Source organism: Emys orbicularis, chromosome 4 (assembly GCF_028017835.1).
Source record: "Emys orbicularis isolate rEmyOrb1 chromosome 4, rEmyOrb1.hap1, whole genome shotgun sequence".
Taxonomy (NCBI): domain Eukaryota; kingdom Metazoa; phylum Chordata; order Testudines; family Emydidae; genus Emys; species Emys orbicularis.
Window position 1 is genome coordinate 62,076,186 of NC_088686.1, and position 13,724 is coordinate 62,089,909.

Genomic DNA, 13,724 nt, shown 5'->3' on the forward strand with positions numbered 1-13,724 from the left:
AATTTTTGTTTACTGCCCGTGACCTGTCCATGACTTTTACTCAAAATACCCGTGACTAAAATGTAGCCTTAGTCATTGTTCCTTTAATTGTTGCAGGTCTTTCTCACATCCCTTTTCCCAACATCCAAAACATCAGGCTAGATCTCTTAAACTCCTACAGAAATATATATGGGGAAAAAATCATAAACTTCCCTGCCAGGAGCCAAATTTGTTTAGTATGTGTTGGGACCAGATAAATATCGGATATAGTCAACTCAAAGTATGTCATGAAGTGCAGACCTGATTCACATCTTCAGAATAATGTCTTTGTAATCCTTTATGTCAAGGGAATTTGGTGCTAAAATGAGTCTCCAAGAGTGGTGGATAATCAACAAGAAATCCTATAAAGAGATCTTTGATATCACACTCTTCATCATTTAGATTTAAAATTACATTTTGGAAAATTCTCTGTTAAATCCCCTATCGTTTTTTATTAGATTACCTTAAAACTTTTTAGTGAGTTGCACAAAGAGAAAAATACACATAAGGAATTAATCATTCGCTGTAATATACACACAATTTAATACCATGTGGGAGAGAAAAGTTCCTGTATTCTATGATGAAAAAAGCTGTGGAACAAGTGCAGTATGTTTAGAAACATTTGATTGTCTTGTGGAAGAGAAGCATGTTTGAGCAGTGGATTTTTGTGATGCTACAAATATTGTATTTTCTCTTAGGGAAGTTGTATTTAATATTTGGCGCAATGGCCATGCAAATGCAATATGAAGCAAATGCAGAGACATCAACTGAGGAAGAGAGCTTGGGTCCACAGCCCATATCTAGGCTAGAGGTATGTAAAGAGTGGCTAGCTCACAAACTGTTTGCCAAACAAACCAACAGTCTTTATCTTTAACTAGAATTGCATTTAAAAGTTGCCACTGTCTTGCCTACTTGACTTTTGTCAAAGAAGAAAAATCTTGTCCAGAAATGTATTTTTAAAATGTGAAAGATTAACTTCAGGAATGCATTAATACGAAACACAATGTTCAGTTACCACTCTAATAATATACTGGTACTCCAGGGTTTGTAATAAATGCCCTGAAACCAAATAAAACTGTAACTTTGCTCATAAAGAGGTTAGATTCTGAACCACAACATAAAATTAACATGCTGAATATCCTGTTGGGGCAGGATGGACTCCTTTTCCTGAACTTGTACTGCTCCTTCTTCAATAGCTAATAAGCCAAATAGTGCCTGTTTCATATGATGTGGTATCTTTAACATTGATACGGACACATGCAAATAGTTTATAGTATAAAGGAGAATTTATGGAGAGAAGCAGTCATTTCAGCTGTGGTTTTATTTGCAATTGGATGGGGAAGTGACACTCATTAATGTTGCCTTGTAGTATTAGACTTATAGTCTGATCCAGCTCCCACTGACGTCAATTAGAGAGTTTCCATTGACGTCGGTGGAAGTTGGATCAGGCTGGATCAGTGTGTCTGCTCCTGAATGTTCTAGATATATATATATTTTTTTCTTTCAGCAATGTGGTATAAATGCAAATGATGTTAAGAAGTTGGAAGAAGCTGGATTTCACACAGTTGAGGCTGTTGCTTATGCACCAAAGAAGGAGCTACTAAATATTAAAGGCATCAGTGAAGCCAAAGCTGACAAAATCTTGGTAATTATACTTTGCAGTTACATAAACAATTTAATCCAATTAAATAAATAAGTGATCTTGGGGACCTCAATTTGTTGATGCCTAGCACTTTTTGAAAACAAAGCCCCTTTAAAGTGTCTCAAGTGGGGCACCTGAAACCACTAATTACCTTTTAAAAATCTTGGCGCTTCTGGTGAACACTCTTAAGCCAATGGGAGAGAGGTCAGCATAAACGATGTTGCTCAGGGGTGTGGATTTTTCACAACCCTGGACGATATAGTTATATCGAAGTAAGTATGTAGCATAGACCTGGCCTAAGTTTGTTCTTTGTGACAAACAATGTGAAGCCTACAGTTTACAGGGAAAATATGCAAAAAGCCACAGGGTCACATTGTTTTTCTGAAAATAACCTTCATTTTGTAATACAAGTATTTTAACATGTTTACTTTTAAAACAGTTTAAAAACTCTGTTTACTATTACTTGGTTACATTCCCGTATTTTCCTATAAAGCCAAATTTGTAAAAACTGAAGGAAGAGTTCTTGCTTGGTGGTGGGCAAGCTGGAGATACAAAAAAGACAACTTACTATGAATAAAAAACCCTAAAAGTAATTTATTTATTTTTGTCATGAAAGTCATGGCAATGACTAATACACAGCCTTTCAAATTGGCTGGAAGGCCCTATTTACTGGTCAGGTCACTGTGGTGTGTGTTCTTGCTAATATTTGTTATAAATCAGTGGAGAGAGTTTTATAAAACTGCTGTGTACTGGGGGCCCTGTCTACTTTTGGCTTGTAACCATATTGACCAGAACAGTGTATTTAAAAACAGTTTTTTAACACAGTCCTGCCTGAACATGGTTCAGTGTATCCACTTTATAGCAATACCTATAAAACCATGCTACAACAGTGTTGGTACATTCATAGTGAGAACATTTGAGAACTGTTTGTAATTGTATGTTTTGTGACTTCTGTCCAATGATATCAAAGCAGCCATGAACTCTGGATTGACAGCTGATTTGGAAATTGTGGATAATACAGATGTTGACACTGTGTGCATCTGTGCTACTGGAAGTGATAGGCCAACTGGTATTCTTTAAATTACTCCATTCTGTAGCACTGGCCTCTTTTCAGATTTGTCAACTGTGTACTATAGACAAGAATAGACGTCTGCTGCAGTTGGTCTCTTTTGATTGAGTGAACCCTGAGTTACTGTATCATGTAGCATCTTCTAATTCAGAATGCTCTTAAGACATTGAACCACTTCTCATTCATCAAAATATGAGCTGATAAAACTCAAAGCTTTCCTCGCTGCGTATATTTGCTTACCAACAATAGGGAGCTAGCTAGCTTTCGAAATAAAATATGTGCACATGCTAAATATTTCTATCTTCACACATGGAGGAATAAGGCAAGTTGGTTTTTGTGAAAATGATTGTTGCTGTAAAATAGGCAAAATAGATTCTGGAGATATTTCTTTGAATGAGATTTCCTTCCAACTATGAGGTACAAGTAACTGAAGGTATAATCTGACCAGAAGAAATGTGCTGAAATACATGCCCATTTTTGTAAATGCTTCTCCACGTCGTGGAAGAGGAAAATTCCTGTATTTGTTAGTTATATGAGAGATAATACAACTTGTAAACACACAATATGTCTCCCCTTCACTCTATATATAGTTTGGTTTTGTTATCCTTGTCTTCAGGCAGAAGCAGCTAAAGTGGTTCCAATGGGTTTCACCACAGCAACAGAGTTCCACCAGCGGAGGTCCGAGATCATCCAGATCACCACTGGATCCAAAGAACTTGATAAACTGCTTCAAGGTGTTAATTCTACTTATCATCTTTGTGCATTATTTTAGATAGCTCTCCTGTCACTTCTGGAAATCAGAAACCCCACATGAGAAGTGCATGGTATAAGGATTTTTCTGCTAACTGCATTGGAATCTCCTTAGCACTGCTCTGCCTTATAATGATCAATTGCACTCAGCTAGCACCTCCAGAGAAAGCTGCAGGAGAAGTTCCAATAGGAAAGGAACTTCACTGGATGTGGGAGGACACAAAGACACAGTTTTACATTTTAAATACATTTCCTGTTATTGACTATTACTAAAGTTTTATTGAGAAACAGAAGCAAGTATTTGCTTCTCCCTAATCGCCTCCCTTTTCTCCCCCCGCCTATATGAGAAATGCAAAGTAGAATGGTGTTCCCCTTAACTTAGCTAACCTGTTCTCACAAGAACTCTGTTATCTGGCCTTCTTATCCACAATATGCACAAACCCAGGTACCCAGAACTGTTGTTATAACTAATTAGTTAATTGAGCTTTGAAATGTAAGTGATCACTTCTAAAGCAAAGCTACGCAGATACAGAAAACATATGTGACAGACAAGTCCCCATAACTCTGAAATGATATGCTTGTGTTGTGCATTTATAGCCTATGATGTTAATATAAGTGTGATTGTTTTTTCTTTTCCAGGGGGAATAGAAACAGGGTCCATAACTGAGATGTTTGGGGAATTCCGCACTGGGAAGACACAGTTGTGTCACACGCTGGCAGTAACCTGTCAAGTGAGTGGTTGGTCATTTTATTAAAATCAAATATGTATTTAGAAAAAAATTGAGTCCTTGCCAATCAAAGTACCTTTCTCACTCATGCAAATAAACATGCAGCTAAAAAGGTAGTGCAAAAAATCTGTAGTCACATATACTGTACAGCAGAAACCATCCAGACTTTGCGACACCATGGACTGAATTGGCAGCTTGCTAGGATGTCGTGTACCATGCTTACCCTGCTTGTAGGGGTAACTTTAGTAGAGATTCGATATATTTAAAAAGAAACCTGTGATAGATATCAAGCATGGAAATAAAAACCAAATTCTGTTAAGTAGAACTACAGAAATAATAAATGGTACTCAGGAAGCTAGTTGTTGCCTTGCTTTGGTTCTTTGGGGAAGTTTGGGATCTGAAAACAAACTTTCTGGTTTCTCTCTAACCAGCAAAAAACCTCTCTCCTTGCCAACAACTGAGAAAAGGGAGGTGAAGCTGTTTACATGAGCCCAACTCATCCCCTGTCCAGCTGCTCGTGTTTTACATATCTCAAGCTTCATCTCATGTCCTTTCATACAAGCTTCAATTGGCTCTTGTTATCAGACAGTACATAAATGTAAGGTGGAAATGGTTACTTAAGATTGAATAAGAGGGTTGTCTTTAAATGCATTGGCCTGCTAAACCCAGGGTTGCAAGTTCAATCCTTGAGGGGGCCATTTAGGGATCTGGGGCAAAAATCTGTCTGGGGATTGGTCCTGCTTTGAGCAGGGGGTTGGACTAGATGACCTCCTGAGGTCCCTTCCAACCCTGATATTCTATGATTCTATGAAATTAGTTTCTTATGCATATTATGACAAGGACAGAGTATTCAACTTGACCACTTAAGTTAGGGTGCATAAGTCAGCATTTTTGTGTTCAAATTGGTTATTGGGCGCTCAGGTTTTAGGAACCTTAGTGCTGATTTGTGCACTTGGTATAGAGTTGAGTACCCTAACTTATGTGTCCATTTTGAAAATTAGGCTCCTGTACTGGGGTTTTTCAGTTTCCAGCTTGGCTCTCAGACAGAGGAAGGCTATTTGGCTCACTGATTCTGGTGTATCACTAAATGTACTAGTATAAGTAGGGTGTGAGGCAGTAATTGGCTTTAATTTCCCAGACCTGAAAACTCTGTTCAGTGACATTTATTTGTTGTTCTCATTAGCTTCCCATTGACCGAGGTGGCGGTGAAGGAAAGGCCATGTACATCGACACAGAGGGTACCTTCCGCCCAGAACGTCTGCTTGCAGTGGCTGAAAGGTCTGTACTTATGGTTAAAAGCCACAGAGGGTCCTGTGGCACCTTTAAGACTAACAGAAGTATTGGGAGCATAAGCCCTCTCAATCCGCCTAAGGGTGTTTCCTTCTAGAGGCCCTGGCTGTCATTACAGAGACTTCCTCAGCACTATGCCCTTCTCATTCCTCAGCACATTTCTTCTGGTGGTGGTGGTCTGTGCCAAGACCCCACATGAGCTGTATTATGGGGAAAGCCACAGCTGCTTCACTTGCTTTGGATGACTTCATAGCATGATCTATATTGTAAAATCACACAGCACAGCTACCAGTCTATATGCAACATACACTCAGGGTCCGTAGGCCTTTCCATGACTATATTTGGTAAACCAAATATGCTGCACGGCAACAAACTGGTACAACTACCAGCTTGTGGGCCAACACACTTGTCTTTGTGGAAGGAAGTATTTAACCAGCTGTTCTCTAAATTTTAAGGGACCTCTGGGTCATTATCAATATGCCCAATGGCAAGAAATCAGTCATAAAGGTGGCTCCAACCTTTAGTAATGGAGCAGTGACTGAAGAATTGCAGATAGAGGATTGTTTATTATTCTTTACATAGATCTCTTGAATTTATAATCAAATAAAATTCAAATTAGTTCATGAATCTTTTTTCAGTCTTATAATGTTTTATTGGAGTATCACACTGCCTTTAGTGTATTCCATTGCAGGATGGTAATTTGTGTGTTTTCATTCTCTTGTTCTCAAGTTTGTTTTGCCGTGGTGTCCTGGATGGTGGTGGGTGGCTGCTGTTTCTAGGCAGTAAGATCCTGTGAGTTCAATGGGGAGATCACTTTTATTTTCAAATTTTCAAGTTAATTGCTCTTTTTATCACCAGTTTTTATTTACCTATAAGAATATCTCTCTCTACCTACCTACCTGTAGGGTCAGTTTAATCTAGCCTTCAGGTGCACCTGCTAGTTAACTGTTGTAGGCAAAGTTGCAGAATCTCCCAAGTTGTTCCCATCTGATTTGTTTCTCTAGGTATGGCTTATCTGGCAGTGATGTCCTTGATAATGTGGCATATGCTCGAGCATTTAACACAGACCATCAGACCCAGCTCCTGTATCAGGCATCTGCTATGATGGTTGAATCAAGGTAACAAAACTGACAAACAGAAATAACTTTTGCACTCTTAAATGACAATACTGTAAAGTTACCCAAAATGAAGGACAAGTGTGTAGATTGCGTAATTGCAAAACAGACACTAAAAATCATTAAGTTTTCATCAAATACTTTAAAACATATCTACACTCTATAATACCTGTCATGAGACCAGTCTTGATTCTTTTCAGAAGAGACAATGGGTCATCCCGCTAAAAGAGGGATCCAGCCAATGAGCCTCATGTGAAACTGCAAATATTTGTAAATAAGAGATGTTCCATAACTGCGGGTGAAATTTTGGGTGATTCTGACTCATGCTGTGGTAGGTTGGAGAGTAGTGTTTTACAAAGAATAGGTGCCAGCAATAGATGCAGTTCAGTTCACATTAATTTTTAGGAAAGGGGAAATTGAATTCAAATGTTGAGTGTTAAAGAACTGTGATATAATCAGAGGGCTGTGATGGATTTAATTTAGTTTAGAATTAAAATTAGTAGTTGAACTGGAGAGAAGAGTGAACTGATGATGTAGGTATCGGCCCCTCCCCTGCTGTCCTCCCTCCCAGGGAGGCTAGCCCCCGGCCCCTCCCCTGCTGTCCTCCCTCCCCTGAAGCCTCAGCTCACTGTGCTGCCAGGCAGCTCAGCACCGGCATACCCCCCGCACGGGGGGGCAGGGGAGAGCAGGGAGGGAGGTGTCGGCACAGGAGGCTCACCCGCAGCCTCAGGGGGCAGGCGGGAGGTGCGGGAGGCAGGAACGCAGCGAACGTAGCCGGAGGACTCAGGAGGAGCACCGCGTGGCCGCGCAGCCAGCTGGAGAGAAGCGGCACTTTAAAGGGGAAACTGCTGCTTCTCTCCGGCTGCACGGCTGCCCCTGCTCCTCCTGAGTCCTCCGCCTATGTTCACAGGGCCACATTCCGAAAGGAGCTGGGGGAGGGGGGGGTTGAATAGGGGGTGGGGTCTCAGGGGGGCGGTTAGGGGCCAGGGGGTCCCAGGAGGGGGCGGTCAGGGGACGGGGGGGTTAGATAGGGGGTGGGAGTCCCGGGGGGCCTGTCGGGGGCAGGGATGTGGATAGGGGCCAGGGGGGCAGTCAGGGAACTGGGAGCAGGGGGGTTGGATGGGGGTGGGGTCCCAGGGGGCGGTTAGGGGCAGGGAGTGGGGGCCAGGCTGTTTGGGGAGGCACAGCCTATTAGCCCATACTATTTCGCAACCCCGATGTGGCCCTCGGACCAAAAAGTTTGCCCACCCCGATCTAGAAACTGTTCATTAAAGGCTTGATCTTCCAAGGTGCTGATCACTCTGAGCTGATGAATCAAAGCATTAAAGCACATGCTTACAAGTTCTGATACATGTGAGTAGCCCCACTGAAGTTGATGGGCTACTTACATCCCTGAGTAGTTAGCTGAAACAGATCAGAGTGCCAAGCACCGTGTAGAATTGAGCCCTACTGTTGTGGAGACTCCATCCTGCTCCAGAACCTTCAAACTTTGACTAACTGTAGTGCTAGTTGTCATAGTTCCTAAACTACTGCAGCCTCTTCATGCACCATAGCAAAGGACTGAGTGGGACGTGCTAGGCGCACAGTGCTACGGGTATTGATGTTCAGTAAGCGGTGGGTTGGTGAGTTCAGCCCCATTTGAAAATGTATTTGGGTTGGTACCAGCTGTGTTCTCCTCCCTAGAAAACCTGACCATTCTTGAGGAAACCCAACCCGTAGAGTGTGCACTAAGCCACATCTACCCTGAGAACATAAGAATGGCCATACAGGGTCAGTGCCAGTCCTCTCTCATACTCTTGAAACAACTGAGGAGAGGGGTAGGAGAGAAGAGTTTAGCACCATCTTAATTATGGGGAAATGGGTATGGCCTTTAGATCATTATGCATTGTATAACTATTGTATTACGGAGGTGTCTTTTAAAAAATATCGCTCCTGATAGTTGGAAGGACAGTTATGTTGATTTATTATTTTGTTTCAGTAAATGCCCGCAATGTGCTGGACATTGTACAAAGACAAATGAAGGCTCCTGCCCTGAAATGCTTATGAGAGCCAGACAGGCACTGAAAGTAATACATATGCCATGTTCTCTAGGTATGCATTGCTGATAGTGGACAGCGCCACAGCCCTATACAGGACTGATTACTCTGGCAGGGGTGAGCTGTCGGCCAGGCAGATGCATTTGGCCAGATTTTTGCGTATGCTACTTCGACTTGCAGATGAGGTAAACTGTCAGTGGACTGTCTCCTTCATTCCCCATATTATTTCATTCTCTGAGTAACCACTTTCTGCAACATTTCCTCTTCCTGGAGTTTGCTTCATACACAGGATTTTCCACATATTCGTACATCTCCCAATATCAGTCTGGGGGAGGAGAGTTGACTGGACCTCACTAGCTCTAGAATGGGAAAGTAGTGCGTACAGAGGAGATCTGTTTACCAGGGAGTTTGGCTTTTACTAGCTCTATCTGTGAAAAAGAAACGAAACTTGATTTTGTGCCTCTTTCCTAATAGTTTGGTGTGGCAGTTGTGATCACTAACCAGGTGGTAGCACAGGTAGATGGAGCTGCCATGTTTTCTGCAGATCCCAAAAAGCCTATTGGAGGGAACATCATAGCACATGCCTCAACCACAAGGTAAGACCACATTCCTAAATTCCATTCATGTTATTCTTCAAAGTCTTCATGAAGCCATTATTAACTAAACTCCTAAATGTTTCTGATTTTTTTTGTATGGGGTCTGTCAGTCAATAGCTTTTCTGATCTTTTTTCAAAAACCTAAGGGCATCTTTGATCACTGAAAGGTGACTTTTATTTCCAATTAATGTGGTGAAATTAGGGTACTTTAGGCTACCAGAAATGTAATGTTGACTTACTGAAAGCCAACAGTATTTGAATAAATTGCTTTGTTTTTCTCTTTGTCAGGCTCTATCTAAGAAAAGGCCGAGGTGAAACCAGAATATGCAAAATTTATGACTCTCCTTGCCTTCCTGAGGCTGAAGCTATGTTTGCTATTAATGCTGATGGAGTTGGAGATGCTAAAGACTGAGGAGCCCATTCCATTTCACTAGTAACAACATGAGGCTGTTAACCAAAGGAGGCTGCCTTCTCTTTATGGCCAACTTTTACTGATGCTCTCCTAGTGCAGCCACTGGAAAGGCTGCCTGAGGAATCTGTCACATTTGTGTGACTACACAGATATATTTGGGACACATCACGGGCAACTAGTCCTGGTTGGAGGAGTTTCTCTTGGGGCTGTAGTTGCATGTTAATCTAACATGGTTTCTTTAGAACACCCGAGAGGGTCATAGTTTCCATTGCCATCATTCCCCTGACAACTGTTGCTACAATTGGATGCGTCCAATGGAAGTAGCACAGTAGTGTTGTTACTGCAGTTGGCAACAATTTGTAACATTTTTGTGTGTGGATTCTATGCAAGGTTATTGGGTTTGTCAAATGGGAGGAGTGATAACTTAAACATTTTCCCAGTTATTTTAATGATTCAGAAATAAAACAGAATAGTGTTACTAGATACAGATACAAGAATAACCGCTGCATTGTGTAGCTCCAATGAAGATCACAACATACTAATTCCATTCTTTTGGCTGTTGAAAACATCCTCTGTTTTTGAATTTGCATTTGTGTGGATTTCTTTTCTATCTCAATAGCACTGAATGAGAATCTGTTTTTAATAAAGGAGTCATGAAATATTGGTTATATTAGTGGTTTCTGGGATTCAGACAGCCACCAGTTCAGACTACTGCGTTTTGTGCTGAGCCAATGAGTAGAAAGTACATTAGTCTGAACTGGTGCCGCTGATTCCCAGAACCTGAATTACTAGCTACAACTTTTTCTTTGTAGGTTCCTTTGCACAGCCACAGCTAAGCACACTGTAACTCTGTGCTATAAGTAGCTTGTAGACCCCTTTGGGGAGTACTTTTGAGATTAGATCTTAGCCATGTAAATAATCCTTTTACACAAGGGGTAATTGTGATTTAGGATTGATTGATTAAAGTTAGTCATAACGGTAATGATTGGCAGTGAAAATGATGTCTCCTTGTTTCATTCTTTGTCCATACCTGCTTCACAACTGTTTCCGGGGAATGGAAGGGAGGAAAACATATAATTGAGTCTAACTGTGACTATTAAACTAAACTGTGTACTATCTTAATGATCAAATACTTCCCTTCAGTAACATTAAGATGCTTTTACCCTGTAAATTCCTGTCGCTTTGTACTGATGGCAGAAAACTGTCCCCCTTCCTTTTCCTTCATATAGAGAGGGCCATATCAACTGCTGTACCAATTCCATTCAAAACAACAGCTATTCACTAGGACTGGCTTCAATGGAATCAACGTATTGTAAGAACCAGCACCTATAATGAAAATGTGTTGATCCAGGGTAAGAAGTAATAGCAGTAATACTGAAACTACTATAAGTTTGGTGCCTTTCAGTGAAAAAGAGGCTCAGCACTTTAGCATACACACACTATAGGTGGGGCTGGTAGCTCCTCCTATTATTAGGCTGCCGTTTTCAGTTTATCATTTTGCCAGATTTTAACTATTGGGGCTGACATTTTTCCAGGCTGGGTGTCGTCTTTCAGCTGAATTGTTTTTGTAAAATTTCAGCCAAGAGAGTTTGGATATTTTCAGAAATAAGGCTAGAGAAAAATACTCTGTTCTGCCCTTTTCTTTGAGAGGCTCTATCACCCAGATCCTTTAGACAGGGCCTTGAAATGTGGCAGAGAGCTAGCTTTTGGGTCAAGGATGTGCTTTTTGGTGATTAAGGAAACTGGCACTGAGACAGCACAGACTACCTTAATTCAGCCATTTCTTAACTTTTGAGTGTTTGACTTTGCAGCCTTAATGTTCTTTTAACATAGTTTTTTGTATACAATATAAAGTTGCAGTCACCTCTAGTATAAAACACACCTATTGTTAAACAGCACACAATACTACACCACAATTTAGAAAATCACAAACATTATTCAGTTTGTAATTGCACACAATGTAATTAGCTCTAGTGAAATTTACCCAGTAAACTGGAATTAATATTTCTCCACAAAATGCCATGAAATCTGTTTTAAGTTTGATATGAAACCGACCCTCCAATAGCAGACTGCCCCTTCATATCATGCTAGATAACCAGTTCAATTCTAACTCAGAGAAATGTCACCTACTGAATTGCCAACATACTATTCTATTCTAGATAGGTTCTTATACCACATTTATCACTCTGGTATCAGTGCCTTCTAGTAAGGTATTAAGCAACATGACTAACATCTGTCATGTGTGTATCCTCTAATCCTTCCCAGGGGGAGAAGCATGTGCAGTGGAATGTCTTGTTTTAGTAGGTTTATACTGTGCATTGCTATAAATTTGTTAGAGACGGCAACTCATTGCAAGGCTCACCTTGCAGTTGGAACAGAAGAGGGTCAGGTTTGTGATGATCCTTCGTTCCTGGTGGCATTCATTCCACAGTCTCAGACCAGCCCCAGGAAAGTTTTATCTCCTGCAGAGATGCACATTTTTACAACAGATTTTCATTGCAGGTGTCCTACTAATTAGCAGCTAAATCTGACAGTTTAGCTTCTGAGATTTAATCTGAGAGCTGTTTGAGTTTAAAGTTTAAAGGCCTCTCTTGTCTATGAAGACTTTTTTGGTGCATAGTAATGCCAGCTCTTCTTTTTCTAGCAGATAACTACTCCTGAATTTGCAGAGAACAAGGTTAGCTTTATCCAGCTTTCAGCAGCACTGAAATGTGAAAGTTCCATTTCCAGTCTTGTCCTACTATGTATTGTGTTGCTTCTGCTGTGATTTGACAGCATCTGATAATATAGTCTCTCTGTTTGGATCTCCCTGTATGTTAGCTCCATAAAATTAAACTGATGCTACTAATCCAATTTTTTTCTCCATTTCTAACACTAACTTTTGCACAGTTGCAAGTACTCCTGAAGTTCTTACCTGTATTGGTATTAAATTGCCACCCTCCATAAAAACTCTGGTTTCTACACAGGCTAAGAGATGTTTAGCTGTAGTTGCAAGACTTAGAGCTAAGCATTTAGGGGGAAATGGAGGTAAATTTTCAAAAACACCTAAGTTACTTAAAGCCTAAACCTATTAAAAGTCAGTGGGATTTAGGCTCCTAAAGTACTTAGGAAATTTTGCCCAATGTAACTTTTGTTTCATCTAGAGAGCTGGCCAGCTAGGCATTTCCCCATGAAGGCTGATAGTGCTCATCACACAGCTGTGATTTGTATGTTGAAGTAATAATCCTCTTTGAAACATGTTAAATGCTTAAAAATAAGCCTGTCATCCACATCTCCCTTGATCGCAAGGGAGCCTAGCTAATATTGCTTTTCCTGTAAACACTTTTCCTATTGTCCCCTTGTAGCACTTTCCTTGACACTTCTAAAAAAGGTGTCCTTGAGAGCACTGGGATGTGATCAGTCGACAGGGTGGTTATAAATTCAGAGAGCTGCTCTTTTTACAGCAGACCACACTCTTCAAGACAATTTTGCTAAGAACCTAAATTGGAGTCTAGACATGACTAATTTGAAAGGATTATTGTTGAACTGAAAGTTTCAGAATGCATGACAATCTGTGTACTTAGAAGTATTAGTAGGTAGGGGAAATCAGGGGGCTGAAGTATTTGGATTAATTAAAAGTTATACATGCCCAGAGCTTGATGTTTTGCTTTTTCTTTTCCCACCCCAGAGGGCCATTGACATGTATTACAGTTGACTGTAATATATCCTGCTGCCTGAACCAACCATAGTGGTTTCAGCACTGGTTAGTTACCAGTCACGAACGTCCTGGTGCCAGTCCTCTGAGGAATGACACATCTGCTCTGCATCTCCAGGAAAACTGGCAACACTATTGGCTACATAATTTGCATTTTGTACACAAATTGAAAAGCGGCACGATTCAAATGTGAAATGCAGAAACCATGGGGCCTGAGGAATTGAACTCAGCTCACAGTTGGAAGAACATGCACATAGTGTCATGCTGTTGAGAAATATTTCAGTGTTCTCTCATAAGAAAACGGTTACAACTCATAACTTGCTGCATCTTACTTTGTGGGCAGATAGCTGGCTGAGTTTATTCCATTGTGTGTG

The 13,724-nt window shown here is 40.8% G+C and overlaps 1 protein-coding gene across 3 annotated transcripts; it reads left to right on the forward strand.

The window, feature by feature from the left end:
- The first annotated feature begins 742 nt into the window (after nt 1-742).
- RAD51 (RAD51 recombinase) lies at nt 743-10,643 on the forward strand. 3 transcript variants are annotated; one of them, XM_065403151.1, is made up of 9 exons: nt 743-829; nt 1,526-1,663; nt 3,346-3,463; nt 4,119-4,210; nt 5,391-5,485; nt 6,502-6,615; nt 8,704-8,833; nt 9,123-9,244; nt 9,533-10,643. In XM_065403151.1, the coding sequence occupies exons 1-9, from the start codon at nt 743-745 to the stop codon at nt 9,654-9,656; spliced, it is 1,020 nt and encodes a 339-aa protein (XP_065259223.1). In that variant the 3' UTR covers nt 9,657-10,643. The 3 variants fall into 3 exon arrangements, with proteins under 3 accessions (XP_065259223.1, XP_065259224.1, XP_065259225.1); XM_065403152.1 differs by lacking the exon at nt 3,346-3,463 and having other exon boundaries at nt 4,028-4,210; XM_065403153.1 differs by lacking the exon at nt 9,123-9,244 and having other exon boundaries at nt 9,533-9,645.
- The last annotated feature ends 3,081 nt before the right edge of the window (nt 10,644-13,724 follow it).

Excerpts from the sequence above, each read along its gene's own strand:
- RAD51 (XM_065403151.1), top strand. The coding sequence starts at position 743 with ATGGCCATGCAAATGCAATATGAAGCAAATGCAGAGACATCAACTGAG. Across the intron at positions 3,464-4,118 it reads ACTTGATAAACTGCTTCAAG|GGGGAATAGAAACAGGGTCC; the intron begins GTGTTAATTCTA and ends TTTCTTTTCCAG. Across the intron at positions 6,616-8,703 it reads GCTATGATGGTTGAATCAAG|GTATGCATTGCTGATAGTGG; the intron begins GTAACAAAACTG and ends CATGTTCTCTAG.